This window comes from Triticum aestivum, chromosome 5A (genome assembly GCF_018294505.1).
Source record: "Triticum aestivum cultivar Chinese Spring chromosome 5A, IWGSC CS RefSeq v2.1, whole genome shotgun sequence".
Lineage (NCBI taxonomy): Eukaryota > Viridiplantae > Streptophyta > Magnoliopsida > Poales > Poaceae > Triticum > Triticum aestivum.
In genome coordinates, this window is record NC_057806.1 from 4665560 (window position 1) to 4683320 (window position 17761).

The window sequence follows — 17761 nt, forward strand, 5'->3', positions numbered from 1 at the left end:
CGAAAACGGAAACAAAAGCAGTGTCAACAAGTACCAACTCAAGGTTACAGAACCAAATCAGGGGGTCAAATTCCCTCCTGACAACACAAACCTACATAATTTGAGAACTGAGAAAAAATGGGGCGGCCTTATTTCGGGTCAGGTACCAACTCCAGGTTACAGAACCAAACCAGGGGGTCCCCATTTTCCAAAATGCAGTTTTTTTATGTACGCCAGCCTTATTTCCAACCAAATCCATGATCATATCTCATACACTTGCTGTTTGTGTCCATCACAATTGATTCACATAAAATTACAAAGTAATGGACAGATTCAAACTGAACCAAATATGTAACAGAACATGCATTTGTTCCTGAAGATGCAATTGGGGGAGGGAGGGGAACCAATACCTGGTTGCTGATGTCGTTGTTGCACTAGGAGGAGATCAGCAGGGGCACGCCGGACTGCCGGAGCACCTTGCCGCCGGAGGAGCCGGCCCTGGACAACAGACAAATAGGCCGGTCAGAGAGAGAGAGAGAGAGAGAGGTACCTGCCGGCGGAGGTGGCGTAGCGGAGATGGCCAGGCGACCTCAACCCTAGCGGACGGGGAGGGGCGGCGGCGCCGATGGGAGGGCCGGCTCGGGTCAGCTCGGGGCTCCTCATGCTCGGGGAGGGGGCGGGGGAGATCTATGGGCCGAGGAGAGGACGACACCGGGGGGCAGGGGGTGACGGCGAGGCGGCAGGTGGGTGGAGGGTGGGCGGTGGCGCGAGGAGAGGGACGGCGCGGGGGGAGAGACAGGGGGGCGGCATGGTTTGGGGCCAAAAATGAGCTATGCGCGCGGTCGATTTGGGCCAAAAATGAGCTCTGCGCCCGTGTATTTTCGCTAAGTCCCGCCCTGGGTAAGCCGAGTGTCATAGCTAGATACATGGTTTATAATTTATTTTTATTTTATTTCAATATAAAATTTTATTAATTTCACTTTTAATAATTACTGTATTTCACTTTATTGTATTTTTATTATACTTAATTTATTTTCTTTTTATTATATTTTTATTTTATTGTTTTCATAAATGAAACCTTTCCCCTTATTTCATTATTTTCATTGTTCAAGATATCGGCCGATATTCCGATAAACCGGCCGATTTATCGCTTCAGTGTCTGGCCGATAAGATAAATTGGCCGATATATGCCGATAAATCGGCTGATATGCCGATAAACTGACCAATTTACGCATTATTTCGAATCGACCGATAAGTTCCTGATAAGTGATATCCCCAATATTGATTATTTCAAACATATATTAGGTCATTGTTACCTGTCGAACCAACATTGGGTCGCACGCATGTGCGAGCGGTCTTCCTACCTTCTTTCGCACTGTTTAAATTATCGAAAAATCGTACAATGCCGGAAATCCTCGGGAGCTGGCACGCGTCATCAAATGCCCCCTATAAGGTGTGGTAAAAGTTTGGGCGCATTTCGAATAGGCCTCACATTAGGCCGCTTGTAAACTACACCATCTCCGAGGTAGTCTATGGGTACCAAGAGGGAACGAGACGGGTTTGTGAAAGTAGTCCGGGCCCTATTGCTCCGTTGGCCTCGGAACTTCTCGTGCTCTCAAAGAAGGCCATCGAATGACACGTGTCAGGCCACTACATTTTTCGGACCCGCCAAGAATATTTGAAAGATTTATTGCACTGCTAGTGTTTCGGCGCCGAAAATTGCAGGGGGGAAATGGCCGCGTCGGGTCGACACGGAGGGAATCTTGCGGTGCGTTTGGCCCGGACCTTGTTCCGAAGTGTTCCTATGGGCTAACCTACCACAACCGGGTGGAAAGATCCATTGGTCAAAGCCCGTCCGATGAAAGTCAAAGGGTTAGATCTCCTGGTCAACCGCTGCATGGTTTGGCGGGACGGGGTCCTTGGGGGTAGCAATGCCACCGGAGCATCGCGCGGGGCCCTCATACATGCCTTAAGGTATGGTGGCATGTCCGAAGAGGCAGCACGCGGCTCTAGGGTGTGGCCCCCTCACGGACGGCGATGACACGGTATAGTAAACGTTCTGCGGTAACTGTGTGGCGTGAATATTATTAAACACTCGGAGCGCGATAAAAACATGATTTTCTTACACGACGTGCGCACATGTGATAAAGGACGGATGGTAATTTTTCATAATTTTTGGTGATGCAGAAGTATCTAAACAATTCCCTCTATGCGGATTGCTCTTCGCGTGTCTATGATTGTGGACGGCGGCCTTCGGGGGCTAGCGATGCCGCCAAATCTTGCGTCGGGGCCTCTTACACGCCTAGAAGTGTGGTGGCGAGTGCACACACCCGGCACGCGTCCCCAGAGTGTGACCCCCTTCACGGACGGCGCCGGCGCCGGCACATGGAGGGGGGAAACGGCGGCGTCGGGTCGACACAGAGGGAACCTTGCGGTGCGTTTGGCCCGAACCTTATTCCGAAGCTTTCCTATGGGCTGACCTACCACAACCGGGTGGAGAGGTCCTTTGGTCAAAGCCCGTCCGGTGAAAGTCTAGGGGTTAGACCTCCTGGTCAACCGCTGCAGGGTTTGGTGGGACGGGGGCCTTGGGGGTTAGCAATGCCACCGGATCATCGCGTGGGCCCCTCATACATGCCTTAAGGTGTGGTGGCATGACCGAAGAGGCAACACGCGGCTCCGGGGTGTGGCCCCCCTCACGGATGGCGATGACACGGTATGGTAAATGTTCTGCAGTAACGGTTTGACGTGAATATTATTGAACACCCGGAGCGCGATAAAATTATGATTTTCTTACACGGCGTGGGCACATGTGATATAAGACAGATGGTAATTATTCATAATTTTTGGTGATGCAGAAGTATCTGAACAATTCCCTCTACGCGGATTGCTCGCCGCGTGTGTACGATTGTGGCCGGCGGCTTCCAGGGGCTAGCCATGCCGCCAAATCTTGCGTCGGGGCCTCTTACACGTCTAGAAGTGTGGTGGCGGGTGCCAACACCCGACACGCCTCTCCGGAGTGTGACCCCCTTCACGGACGGCGCCGGCGCCGGCACATGGATGAGGGGAAACTGCCGCGTCGGGTCGACACAGAGGGAATCTTGCGGTGCGTTTGGCCCGGACCTTATTCCGAAGCGTTCCTATGGGCTGACCTACCACAACCGGGTGGAGAGGTCCATTGGTCAAAGCCCGTACGGTGAAAGTCAAAGGGTTAGATCTCCTGGTCAACCGCTGCAGGGTTTGGCGGGACGGGGGCCTTGGGGGTTAGCAATGCCACCGGAGCATCGCGCGGGGCCCTCGTACATGCCTTAAGGTGTGGTGGCATGTCCAAAGAGGCAGCACGCGGCTCCGGGGTGTGGCCCCCCTTACAGACGGCGATGACACTGTATAGTAAACGATTTGCGGTAAGGGTTCAACGTGAATATTATTGAACACTCAGAGTGCGATAAAATTATGATTTTCTTACACGGCATGGGCACATGTGATATAAGACAGATGGTAATTATTCATAATTTTTGGTGATGCAGAAGTATCTGAACAATTCCCTCTACGCGGATTGCTCGTCGCTTGTGTACGATTGTGGCCGGCGGCCTCCGGGGGCTAGCCATGCCGCCAAATCTTGCGTCGGGGCCTCTTACACGTCTAGAAGTGTGGTGGCGGGTGCCAACACCCGGCACGCGTCTCCGGAGTGTGACCCCCTTCATGAACGGCGCCGGCGTCGGCACATGGAGGAGGGAAACGGCCGCGTCGGGTCGGCACAGAGGGAATCTTGCGGTGGGTTTGGCCCGGACCTTGTTCCGAAGTGTTCCCATGGGCTGAACTACCACAACCGAGTGGAGAGGTCCATTGGTCGAAGCCCGTCCGGTGAAAGTCAAAGGGTTAGATCTCCTGGTCAACCGCTCCAGGGTTTGGCTGGACGGGGGCCTTGGGGGGTAGCAATGCCACCGGAGCATTGCGCGGGGCCCTCATCCATGCCGTAAGGTGTGGTGGCATGTCCAAAGAGGCAGCACGCGGCTCCGGGGTGTGGCCCCTGTCACGGACGGCGATGTCATAACATAGTAAACGTTCTGCAATAACGGTGCGGCGTGAATATTATTGAACGCTCGGACCGCGATAAAATCATGATTTTCTTACATAGCGTGGGCACATGTGATATAGGACGGATGGTAATTTTTCAAAATTTTTGGTGATGCAGAAGTATCTAAACAATTCCCTCTATGCGGATTGCTCGTCGCGTGTCTACGATTGTGGCCGGTGGCCTCCGGGGGCTAGCCATGCCGCCAAATCTTGCGTCGGGGCCTCTTACACATCTAGAAGTGTGGTGGTGGGTGCCAACACCCGGCACGCATCTCCGGAGTGTGACCCCTTTCACGGATGGCGCCCCCGCTGACACTTGGAGGGGGAAACGACCGCGTCGGGTCGACACAGGGGAATCTTGCGGTGGGTTTGGCCCGGACCTTGTTCCGAGGTGTTCCTATGGGCTGACCTGCCACAACCGAGTGGAGAGGTCCAATGGTCAAAGCCCGTCCGGCAAAAGTCAAAGGGTTAGATCTTCTGGTCAACCGCTCCAGGGTTTGGCAGGACGGGGGCCTTGGGGGGTAGCAATAACACCGGAGCATCGCGTGGGGCCCTCATACATGCCTTAAGGTGCGGTGGCATGTCTGAAGAGGCAGCACACGGCTCCGGGGTGTGGCCCCCCTCACGGACGGCGATGACACGGTATAATAAACGTTCTGCGGTAACGGTGCGGCGTGAATATTATTGAACACTCGGAGCGCGATAAAATCATGATTTTCTTACACGGCGTGGGCACATGTGATATAGGACGGATGGTAATTTTTCATAATTTTTGGTGATGCAGAAGTATTTGAACACTTCCCTCTACGCGGATTGCGCTTTGCGTGTCTACGATTGTGACCGGCGATTTCCGGGGGCTAGCCATGCCGCCAAATCTTGCGTCGAGGCCTCTTACACGTCTAGAAGTGTGGTGGCGGCTACGTTAGGGTGTCGAAGGAGTCATCAAAATATTAAAAGTGGCGTTAAATTAAGAATTTCACAAATAAGACACATGAAAACTAGTCAACAGAAAAATAGGTGAGAATAATAATACTAATTAAGTAGTAAATATAAATGCAATGAAAACCATCTTAAACCAATTTCGCACAAATGTTACCGTTGCAAAAAAACCGCAAAAATGTAAGCCTAGTGCTTTTATCGGACACACGGCTTACATTTCCTATAAGCCGAGTGTCTGTTTTGGGCACACGACTTATATGTGCTATAAGCCGGGTGCCTTCTTCGGACACACGGCTTATAGGCTGCTCCGTGACGGGCGCCGTCAACCACTGCCGTTGCAGACACGTGGCAGAGGTCTTTGCCGAGTGTGTGCTGTAAGCCGGGTGCCTTTTCCCGTAGATACCGTGTGTTTCATGTTAGCCGTGAGCTTTTTGCGAAACTCGGCTTATAGATGACCATAAGCCGAGTTCTTTGTATTTACCGGGTGTTTTTTCCTCGAGACTCAGCTTAGATGAGCATAAGCCGGGTGCACGAAAAAAAGCACTCGGCTTATAGGATAACACACGGGAAACTGGGATTTTCCTGTAGTTAATATCTTATAGGCGAACTAAAAAAGACCGAAGGGAGTACCATTCCCGCAAAAAAGTAATTAATATCTTACCAAATACCAACATGCAACATATATCTTATCTAATATAACGTACAACTAATACGCTACCTAATATAAACGTGTATTGCACGTACATTATTACTAGTCTTAACAAGAAAATGAAGTAGGAATCCATATGGGTACGTACGCATGCATCCTCGTACGTACGTACTCCCTGGAAAGATTTACGGCGGTTCGTTCCACTCCCCCGCACCCTTCGCTGGTATCACTTTTAGAAATGGCGGGATGCAACGAACCCTAGTAGGCGGCGCATGCCCCGTACGCTGGCGTACGACGCGATACTCCTTCCGCCGAGAGATACACCAGGCGTAGGAGCTAGATGCCGGATGTTGGCACCTTTGCCACCGCATGTCCACAAAAAATTAGCAGGAAACCCCCGTGTACGGTCAGATCGACCCCAACGTACGGCTTAGGGTTAACCCCAACGGCGAACACGACACAGTCGGTAGCAGCGGCGCGATTGCAAGAGGGTCGGTCGACGGTGGATTCCCATCGATCCGAGAAATAAGATGGGCGCGGGTGCGGAGAGATCCAGCAACAAAAGAACCATGGCGGCCGATCCGACCAGCCGAGACGATCCCTTGCCGGAGAAGAAGAAGAAGGTGGTGGATCTGGGGAGCGACAGTGACGAGGACTTGCCTAATCCGTCACAATGGGCGGGGGTTAATCCCGATTCCTTCGGCGATGACTACTTGGCCAAGATGGAAAAGGCTAGACTCGACGAAGAATCAGGTATGAATATGATCGCACGATTCCCGACCACCATCCAATTTGTCATCAGTTTACTACTCTAGCGTTGGCGCCCGCTAGCTGGCGGCGGGGTTGCAGGCGTCGCGCCGCGAGCTCTGGTGCGGCGTGGCTCCCCGGCGGCGTCTGGAAGCGGATTCGGGGCTGCCCTTGGCGATCTGGTGTGGGGAAGGGATGGCTTGTGGCGGGAGGCGGGCTGGTGGTGCGTGGTGTTGAGGCCGGGGGTCGCGACGAGGGCGTCGGTGGCCGGCCTGATTGAGCAGCTCCGGAACTTTGGTTTTATGATCTTGGGCTGGGAGAAATCCCTGCTTCATGACGCTGAGGCTAGCATGGCAACGTCCATGGACTCCCTCCCTCGTGCTCAAGGGAAACCCTTGGTTCGGCCTTCGGACCAGGCGGCGGCGACCTGGAATTCCGTCGTTCCCTCCTTGGTGCTCGAGGAGTCCCGGTGGCATGGCTCTTATCGGTGTCGGCTACTACTTTGGGCGTGGGCCTCCGAGGCGCAATTAATGTACACCATCACCGGAGCTCTCTCGATGATGACTCCTGTAGGTTTGCCCAGGCCCTACCGTCCACTTTACTGACTTCCACTTGGCGTAGTGGGTGGGGTACGTTGGTCTGTGTTGTCCTTGAGTCTTGCCATTGTTGTAGAGGTCTCTGACGTCGATCATGACATGCCTAGGTGGAGCATGTATTGTAGTTCCTGTGATGGGTGCGTTTGGTGGATATGGATTCTAATCCTTGTGATTGGCATTGTAATGGCCGAAAGGCGTTGTATGTATCCGGCTTCTTTGCCGCTTCTTCCTCAATATATGATACGCATGCTTATGCGCATTGTAAAAAAAAGTAATAACGCAACTGTTCAATTAATTACCCTCGATATATATATTTATGTTCTACTTCTGCCCGTAGCTCCCCGCCCTGTGAAAATTTCTCCGCTCGACTACTACAAACCTGCCACCAGGTTTCACACCATCGAGCTTTTCCCCGTCTTTCGATCCGGAAGCAAGGCTGTGCTCCTCGCTGCGAAATTTCTTCTAGGGATTTCATCCTCTTGCGGTACTTTTATATGTATCCTTGTACACTCTATGATTTGGATTAGTTGATCCGTCGTCGCGCAACTTAACATATATATTGTGTTTGAATCACACAGATGGTGAACCGCTAAGAAGGTGCTCTGGCTTCTGGGTCGATTGGGATGAGGAGAAGAAAACTGGCCTTGTTTTGACAACTGCGCGGCTGATTCGCACAAAGGATGCTCCTTACAGTGTCTGGTCAGGCGGTGAAGAGTATGCTACAGATGCTGATGTGAGTCAATGTGCTTTTTCTATTAATTTCTATATATGCATGTACTATCTTTTACAGCTGGTTCCATCTAAAAAAATGATAATCTTGTATTGCAATTCACATGTTTTTTGTGTGTGCTATTGGCCTTTTCTAATAACGAAATGGAAACAAAACACACCTTCGCTTACCAAAAGTCGTATATAATCTGTTCTGCAACCATTTTTAGGTCACTGTTCATTTGCTAAATGGCACCAGTGCAAAGGGCCAGCTGGTCTATCTCCAGCCCCACTACGATCTCGCTTTCCTGAGCGTTCAGGTGGATCAACCAATCAACTTACCATCTTTGAATGAAAAAGATGTAGAATTTGCTCAAGAGGTTTTTCGGCTCGGAAGAGACAATTCCTTAAATCTAAGGATAACATATGCCAGGGCAGAATATTTGAATCCAACTATGTTTGAGCGGCACCACAATGTATACTTCCGTTCTCCAGATGGCCATGGTGATGATAATGAGGTGATATATCTTATCATTAGATAGTATTATATACATTTGGTACAGTTTTGAGTTTTGTGTGATGTCATCTTTGTGTTCTATATTGCAATCTATTGTTATAACATTTTTTTTGTTCTTGCAAAGTTTCATATATGTTGCCAATATGAATTGTTGCAGTTTGACTATGGGGGGCTAGTTATTGACCTGCGTGGAGAAGTTGTCGGAATGGTCAACGTCCCTAAGAGATTTGGGTCTTTCATACCTTCTTCCATTTTGCTCAATTGTTCGGATTCATGGAAGAAATATCAGTACGTTTTCTCTCTCAGTGCTGTGATAGTATTAGACTAATGTGGTGTCTCCTAATTGTTCTTTTTACGTATTTTTAGGAGTCATTATTTTTAGTAGTATCTATTTTCTCACTTTTATGAAATTTAATGACCATAAGTTGTGTAAGATTTTCAAAGAAAATATCATCATCATCTCGTTTGAACATGTGGCTAAAGTAAATAATTTAGGAATAATGCTCATTTGTAAGAAAATCAAGAACTAGATCTTTGATGGGGCCTAGATAGGAAGAAACAAGTAGAACGGCGCTGAGAGTGCAAAATGTGTTACTTTTACGTAATATCAAATCCCCTCTATGAGTTTTTGTCAACTACTATGAACGATTCATCCCTGTTGGGCCTTTCTGAACTCTATTTGAATCAAAATATTTGATTATTGTTGATTTTTTAACATGTTAGATGGAAGCCTGGTTCCACCAAAGATATGTTAAATGATGATTATCTGATTTGATGTAGGCACATCGCCCGGCCTCATCTTGGAATGATGTTTAAGGACATCAAACTTCTAGAACCTGCTCATGTTGACATGTTATGGCGTATGTTTAACATTGATGATGGTCTTATTGTTCAAGAGGTAGGTAATGACTTCCTGAAAGTGCTCAATTTCTCATCTGTGTAAAGGTTAATTATTGACATTTGAACATTAGGTGTCGGGAGGGTCGCCTGCTGAGAAATTTGGAATCCAAAAAGGTGATATTATCGAATCTTTCAATGGAAAGCATGTTTCTTCCACAATTGAGGTGAGTGAATTAGAGATTTGTTAGGTAAACAAACTGAAAATAAATTTAATTTGTGTGATATTTAGTAACTTCACAGTCTTGACTAGAATGTTTTAGTTTCCTGCAATTATCAGTTGGAAAATACACTGATGAGCATATACAAGGGAACTTTAGATGCTGAAGTTCGTATTTCTGTAAGTTCATTTCTATATATGAGGGCTGTTTTCTTGATCCCGGCCATACATTTATTTGTACCGAAGTATTATTAGCAAAATGCTAGCTCTAAGAGATGTGTTTGGCAAACTCCGTAGGTTGGGGTGTTTCACACACTCAAAGAACAATGGAGCACCATAGAGTTGACTGCAAAATTATCAGAACTTGGAGAAGTTATTACAAGAGGTGCAAATCTCCTTTTTTAACCAGCCCCGTCTACAGATTATTATGTCAATTCTCAAGCATGTATGTTCTATTTTTTTGTACACACCTATTATCCAGACAGAATGCTATCACTAAGTATGCAAGCTCATGTGCATTGTGCAATACATTCTTACACGACACACATCTGATGTGTAAAATATCACACCAAACCATACACTATTCTGATATTTTGGAAGTTTACGATTTTTATAAACAGGTGGTGTGCAGCAAGTAAGTTGTACAGAACAGACTTCACCCATGTTTTTTTTACCAAAGTGTCCATATTCCATTTGTAGACTTGGAAGTTTTAGGATTTTTTGGAACAAGAGATGCATGTCTGGGTTTTCTGGCGCTAACTTTGAGTTGTGTGACATTTTGCAAAGAATGTGGATTAAACATTGCTTTCACGTTTGCTCTTAGTTTTCTTTCTGGATATGCACTACAAGAAAAAACTTTTAAGCCGTGTACCCAAAGAACTCGGCTTATATCGATATAAACTCGGTTTATATATAAGCCGAGTAAAACTCCCGGCTTATATGACACGGCTTACAGTGGACCGGCTTATCAGGTATAAGCCGGGTGCCGTGGCAAAAATACTCGGTTTATATATAAGCCGGGTGTTTATACAAGCCACTCGGCTTAATAAAGTAACATGACGGCAGCCAGCTGTTAACGGCCACGTGTCACCGTCTGTATAAGCCGAGTGCCAGTGTGTGTTGCACAGTTTATACATACGCTGAGTGCCCTATACGTTGCACGGTTTATAGATAAGCCAGGTGCCATATAGCTGAGGCACACGGCTTATATAGCCCTCCGGTGGCTTATTTATCCTATAAGCCGGGTGCCATTTTGCTGGGATACACGGCTTATAGCCTGACCGTGGCTTATATGGCCTATAAGCCGGGTGCTATTTGCTGGGGTACACGGCTTATAGCCCATATGGCATTTTTTTTACTTGCTTCATAGCAGCAACAATGTATATCCAGCAATGTATGTATCCAACAAATATATATCCATCAATGTATATATCCAACAAATATATATCCAACAATGTATATATCCAACAAATAAGCAATATATATCCAACGAAGGTTCACAACAACAATATATTACAAGTTGACAGCCATAATAAACGAAAGAACCATTAGTTCAAAGTCCACACATGCATACATATGCAACAAGAGTTCACAAACGAAAGGACCGTGAGTTCCAAGTCCACACATGCATACATATCCAACTAAGGTTCACAACAACATACATGTAACCAGAAGTTCACAAATGAAAGGACCATGAGTTCCAAGTTCACACCAAGCATGAACCTAAAAGATGCAATGAGCTCCACCGCAGCATGTATGCCCACCGTCAACGGCATCCACGATGCAAACCTACAAGTCCATTATCACACGCATGAGTTTCTAAAGTTAAGTTGCAAAGATCAATAAGGCACAAGAGTCAACAAGCATCAACATATAAGGTTCAAATTGAAGCTAAGAAATATGAACAATATAAGCATCAACACTTGTGGGCTCTACCATCAACAATGCACAAGTTGTAAGTTGAGAAGCACAAGCAACGACAAGACGCAAGCATCAACAATGCACAAACATAGACAACTACCTCGAGTGATCATTGTTGCGGGGAGATCGAGGCGACATGAGCCGTAGTGGGTGGGTGTCAATGGGCTTGCTTGGCCAGGTGTAGGTCCACCTACCACACAGTTATTGGAGCCTTGTCCCGACTGAGAGCACCTCAAGCATGAAACGGTGAAATGGTAATGCATGATCTTTAAGCAGGATGGTAAGATGCATGATTGAAAAGTTGGAAGACTTACAAAGTTGAAAGTAGGAAGAGGTTGAAGTGGAGGAAGATCCGGCAAAGTGGAACCCTGCATATTAGCTCTGAACTGAGCGAACGCCTCCTGCAGGGATGCCTGCTGTGTAGCCATGAATTGCTACTGTTGAAACAGGGGTTGTTGCATTTTCATGGCTTGCTCCTGTTTAAGCAGGGCATTCTCCTGAGCCTCCTCCTGCAACCTGGTTTCTTTCTCTAGGCGGGCCTACAATATGCCATCGCAACAAGTTCACCATCGTTGCAATACAAACAAGAAATCACAAGGAAGGTCAATTAAGCAAAACATACCTCGAATTGATAGAGCATGTGCAGCCCAGGTTGTGGGCGACACTCTATAGCAGGACCTGAGCTCGACGTGGTAGCACTGAGGTGGGAGAGTTTTGGAATGTCCTTACGGATGGCACCGTCGCCAACATATAACCAGCCACACTTATTGCCTTGTCCTGACTAGACGGAAATCGTAGCGTCAATATCCCTTGAGGCCGGATCAGAGTTGGGCCCGTTGTGCTCCTTGAACTTCCCACTGTATGCATCAATCCTCAAGCCAGCACCTCGGTTGACCCACCCCCCTTCTGGTTTCTTTGACTTGCGAGAGACATAATCCCATGAATGTATTGAGCGGCTCTTCGCCCTAACCTCTCTCCCTATTCTGCAATAGAAGCAATAATATCCATAAGGGCACAAGTTCAGAAGTTCCGAGCCGGATGAAATTATTACCTTCTTCTGCATGTAAGCACTGGTGTACACCCTGCCCCACTTATCTTCGGTATCCGGAGCGCGTTTCCAATGCTCCCAAGACCAAGCTGGCTCCTCCTCACCGTCTCCTATGGGGACCATGCCAGGGTAATAATGCCTGCAAAGACATCCAATGATGCTGCTTGGCTGGCATGGCACCTTTATGTCTTCTCGAAGAACCACCAAGGCCCTGCACAATGAAAAGGCAAGTAAGATAGTATCTGCAAAAGATCTTGAATGTAAAGACGCAAGTAAGAGTCCACATAAGCACTTACCTCACACCGACTGGTTTGACAATGAGACCCTTATGTGGATATGGTCGCGAAGGGAGCGTGGACACACCACGCAACCAGATACGTGCTCTGGCCACTCCTTTTGTATTTACAGTGACAACACTTGTATTTCCACAAGCTTAACATATAATTGACATGCCTGACTTATTCACTAGATTACAATATATGTATGAATTCTAGCATTTGTAATGTTTGCCCGTGCCTTTAACTTGTAAGGGGGGCAAATAATTTCTTCTAAAGAGATTTGGCAGAGAGCACAAAGAGGTTATTCATATATGCGCCATGGCCCTCTCGGTGGAATCAAGGATTTGCATCAGAAATGAAACCAAGTGAGCATTTTCAATAAACATCTAGCAGATAGGGAACTCTTGCAGCTCATGAACACTTTTATTTAGCCAGCGTGCTATTTCATTTGTTTGGTATTCTTGCAGCTCATGAACACCTGGGTAGACAAAATGCATTTATTTATTTTTGAAGCGAAAACGGAAACAAAATCAGTGTCAACAAGTACCAACTCAAGGTTACAGAACCAAATCAGGGGGTCAAATTCCCTCCTGACAACACAAACCTACATAATTTGAGAACTTAGCAAAAATGGGGCGGCCTTATTTCGGGTCAGGTACCAACTCCAGGTTACAGAACCAAACCAGGGGGTCCCCATTTTCCAAAATGCAGTTTTTTATGTACGCCAGCCTTATTTCCAACCAAATCCATGATCATATCTCATACACTTGCTGTTGTGTCCATCACAATTGATTCAAATAAAATTACAAACTAATGGACAGATGCAAACTGAACCAAATATGTAACAGAACATGCATTTGTTCCTGAAGATGCAATTGGGGGAGGGAGGGGAACCAATACCTGGTTGCTGATGTCGTTGTTGCACGAGGAGGAGATCAGCAGGGGCACGCCGGACTGCCGGAGCACCTTGCCGCCGGAGGAGCCGGCCCTGGACAACAGACAAATAGGTCGGTCACAGAGAGAGAGAGAGAGAGAGAGTGAGTGAGAGAGAGAGAGAGAGGTACCTGCCGGCGGAGGTGGCGTAGCGGAGATGGCCAGGCGACCTCAACCCTAGCGGACGGGGAGGGGCGGCGGCGCCGATGGGAGGGTCGGCTCGGGTCAGCTCGGGGCTCCTCATGCTCGGGGAGGGGGCGGGGGAGATCTGTGCGCCGAGGAGAGGACGGCACCGGGGGGAGGGGGTGACGGCGAGGCGGCAGGTGGGTGGAGGGTGGGCGGCGGCGTGAGGAGAGGGACGGCGCGGGGGGAGAGACAGGGGGGCGGCACGGTTTGTGGCCAAAAATGAGCTCTGCGCGCGGTCGATTTGGGCCAAAAATGAGCTCTGCGCGCGTGTATTTTCGCTAAGTCCCGCCCTGGGTAAGCCGAGTGTCATAGCTAGATACATGGTTTATTAGTTATTTTTATTTTATTTCAATATAAAATTTTATTAATTTCCCTTTTAATAGTTACTGTATTTCAGTTTATTCTATTTTTATTATACTTAATTTATTTTCTTTTTATTATATTTTTATTTTATTGTTTTCATAAATGAAACCTTTCCCCTTATTTCATTATTTTCATTGTTCAAGATATCGGCCGATATTCCGATAAACCGGCCGATTTATCGCTTCAGTGTCTAGCCGATAAGATAAATTGGCCGATATATGCCGATAAATCGGCTGATATGCCGATAAACTGACCAATTTACGCATTATCTCGAATCGACCGATAAGTTCCCGATAAGTGATATCCCCAATATTGATTATTTCATACATATATTAGGTCATTGTTACATGTCGAACCAACATTGGGTCGCACGCATGTGCGAGCGGTCTTCCTACCCTCTCTCGCACTGTTTAAATTATCGAAAAATTGTACGATGCCGGAAATCCTCGGGAGCTGGCACGCGTCATCAAATGCCCCCTGTAAGGTGTGGTAAAAGTTTGGGCGCATTTCGAATAGGCCTCACATTAGGCCGCTTGTAAACTACACCATCTCCGAGGTAGTCTATGGGTACCAAGAGGGAACGAGACGGGTTTGTGAAAGTAGTGCGGGCCCTATTGCTCCGTTGGCCTCGGAACTTCTCGTGCTCTCAAAGAAGGCCATCGAATGACACGTGTCAGGCCACTACATTTTTCGGACCCGCCAAGAATATTTGAGAGATTTATTGCACTGCTAGTGTTTCGGCGCCGAAAATTGTAGGGGGGAAATGGCCTCGTCGGGTCGACACGGAGGGAATCTTGCGGTGCGTTTGGCCCGGACCTTGTTCCGAAGTGTTCCTATGGGCTGACCTACCACAACCGGGTGGAGAGATCCATTGGTCAAAGCCCGTCCGATGAAAGTCAAAGGGTTAGATCTCCTGGTCAACCACTGCATGGTTTGGCGGGACGGGGTCCTTGGGGGTAGCAATGCCACCGGAGCATCGCGCGGGGCCCTCATACATGCCTTAAGGTATGGTGGCATGTCCGAAGAGGCAGCACGCGGCTCCAGGGTGTGGCCCCCCTCACGGACGGCGATGACACGATATAGTAAATGTTATGCGGTAACTGTGTGGCGTGAATATTATTGAACACTCGGAGCGCGATAAAAACATGATTTTCTTACACGGCGTGCGCACAAGTGATAAAGGACGGATGGTAATTTTTCATAATTTTTTGTGATGCAGAAGTATCTGAACAATTCCCTCTATGCGGATTGCTCTTCGCGTGTCTATGATTGTGGCCGACGGCCTTCGGGGGCTAGCGATGCCGCCAAATCTTGCGTCGGGGCCTCTTACACGTCTAGAAGTGTGGTGGCGAGTGCCAACACCCGGCACGCGTCCCCGGAGTGTGACCCCCTTCACGGACGGCGCCGGCGTCGGCACATGGAGGGGGGAAACGGCGGCGTCGGGTCGACACAAAGGGAACCTTGCGGTGCGTTTGGCCCGGACCTTATTCCGAAGCGTTCCTATGGGCTGACCTACCACAACCAGGTGGAGAGGTCCATTGGTCAAAGCCTGTCCGGTGAAAGTCAAGGGGTTAGATCTCCTGGTCAACCGCTGTAGGGTTTGGTGGTACGGGGGCCTTGGGGGTTAGCAATGCCACCGGATCATCGCGTGGGCCCCTCATACATGCCTTAAGGTGTGGTGGCATGACCGAAGAGGCAGCACGCGGCTCCGGGGTGTGGCCCCCCTCACGGATGGCGATGACACGGTATGGTAAATGTTCTACAGTAACGGTTTGACGTGAATATTATTGAACACTCGGAGCGCGATAAAATTATGATTTTCTTACACGGCGTGGGAACATGTGATATAAGACATATGATAATTATTCATAATTTTTGGTGATGCAGAAGTATCTGAACAATTCCCTCTACGCGGATTGCTCGCCGTGTGTGTACGATTGTGGCCGGCGGCCTCCGGGGGCTAGCCATGCCGCCAAATCTTGCGTCGGGGCCTCTTACACGTCTAGAAGTGTGGTGGCGGGTGCCAACACCCGACACGCGTCTCCGGAGTGTGACCCCCTTCACGGACGGCGCCGACGCCGGCACATGGATGAGGGGAAACTGCCGCGTCGGGTCGACACAGAGGGAATCTTGCGGTGCGTTTGGCCCGGACCTTATTCCGAAGCGTTCCTATGGGCTGACCTACCACAGCCAGGTGGAGAGGTCCATTGGTCAAATCCCGTACGGTGAAAGTCAAAGGGTTAGATCTCTTGGTCAACCGCTGCAGGGTTTGGCGGGACGGGGGCCTTGGGGGTTAGCAATGCCACCGGAGCATCGCGCGGGGCCCTCGTACATGCCTTAAGGTGTGGTGGCATGTCCAAAGAGGCAGCACGCGGCTCCGGGGTGTGGCCCCCCTTACAGACGGCGATGACACTGTATAGTAAACGTTTTGCGGTAACGGTTCAACGTGAATATTATTGAACACTCAGAGTGCGATAAAATTATGATTTTCTTACACGGCATGGGCACATGTGATATAAGACAGATGGTAATTATTCATAATTTTTGGTGGCAGAAGTATCTGAACAATTCCCTCTACGCGGATTGCTCGTCGCTTGTGTACGATTGTGGCCGGCGGCCTCCAGGGGCTAGCCATGCCGGCAAATCTTGCGTCGGGGCCTCTTACACGTCTAGAAGTGTGGTGGCGGGTGCCAACACCCGGCACGCGTGTCCGGAGTGTGACCCCCTTCATGAACGGCGCCAGCGTCGGCACATGGAGGGGGGAAACGGCCGCGTCGGGTTGACACAGAGGGAATCTTGCGGTGGGTTTGGCCCGGACCTTGTTCCGAAGTGTTCCCATGGGCTGAACTACCACAACCGAGTGGAGAGGTCCATTGGTCCAAGCCCGTCCGGTGAAAGTCAAAGGGTTAGATCTCCTGGTCAACTGCTCCAGGGTTTTGCTGGACGGGGGGCCTTGGGGGGTAGCAATGCCACCGGAGCATTGCGCGGGGCCCTCATGCATGCCTTAAGGTGTGGTGGCATGTCCAAAGAGGCAGCACGCGGCTCCGGGGTGTGGCCCCTGTCACGGACGGCGATGGCATAACGTAGTAAACGTTCTGCAGTAACGGTGCGGCGTGAATATTATTGAACGCTCGGACCGCGATAAAATCAGGATTTTCTTACACAGCGTGGGCACATGTGATATAGGACGGATGGTAATTTTTCATAATTTTTGGTGATGCAGAAGTATCTAAACAATTCACTCTATGCGGATTGGTCGTCGCGTGTCTACGATTGTGGCCGGTGGCCTCCGGTGGCTAGCCATGCTGCCAAATCTTGCGTCGGGGCCTCTTACACATCTAGAAGTGTGGTGGTGGGTGCCAACACCCGGCACGCATCTCCGGAGTGTGACCCCTTTCACGGATGGCGCCCCCGCCGACACTTGGAGGGGGGAAACGACCGCGTCGGGTCGACACAGAGGGAATCTTGCGGTGGGTTTGGCCCGGACCTTGTTCCGAGGTGTTCCTATGGGCTGACCTGCCACAACCGAGTGGAGAGGTCCAATGGTCAAAGCCCGTCCGGCAAAAGTCAAAGGGTTAGATCTTCTGGTCAACCGCTCCAGGGTTTGGCAGGACGGGGGCCTTGGGGGGTAGCAATAACACCGGAGCATCGCGTGGGGCCCTCATACATGCCTTAAGGTGTGGTGGCATGTCTGAAGAGGCAGCACACGGCTCCGGGGTGTGGCCCCCCTCACGGACGGCGATGACACGGTATAATAAACGTTCTGC

General features: G+C 49.3%; 1 protein-coding gene across 1 annotated transcript; it reads left to right on the forward strand.

The window, feature by feature from the left end:
- Positions 1–5905: 5905 nt before the first annotated feature.
- On the forward strand, positions 5906–9891 carry LOC123106277 (probable periplasmic serine endoprotease DegP-like). Its single transcript, XM_044528483.1, has 9 exons — positions 5906–6394; positions 7322–7468; positions 7563–7717; positions 7923–8210; positions 8367–8497; positions 8990–9107; positions 9181–9273; positions 9387–9446; positions 9564–9891. Exons 1-9 carry the CDS (start codon positions 6172–6174, stop codon positions 9669–9671), a joined length of 1323 nt encoding a protein of 440 aa, XP_044384418.1. The 5' UTR covers positions 5906–6171; the 3' UTR covers positions 9672–9891.
- Positions 9892–17761: the final 7870 nt, after the last annotated feature.

Excerpts from the sequence above, each read along its gene's own strand:
- LOC123106277 (XM_044528483.1), top strand. The coding sequence starts at position 6,172 with ATGGGCGCGGGTGCGGAGAGATCCAGCAACAAAAGAACCATGGCGGCC. Across the intron at positions 7,718-7,922 it reads AGTATGCTACAGATGCTGAT|GTCACTGTTCATTTGCTAAA; the intron begins GTGAGTCAATGT and ends AACCATTTTTAG. Across the intron at positions 8,498-8,989 it reads GATTCATGGAAGAAATATCA|GCACATCGCCCGGCCTCATC; the intron begins GTACGTTTTCTC and ends GATTTGATGTAG.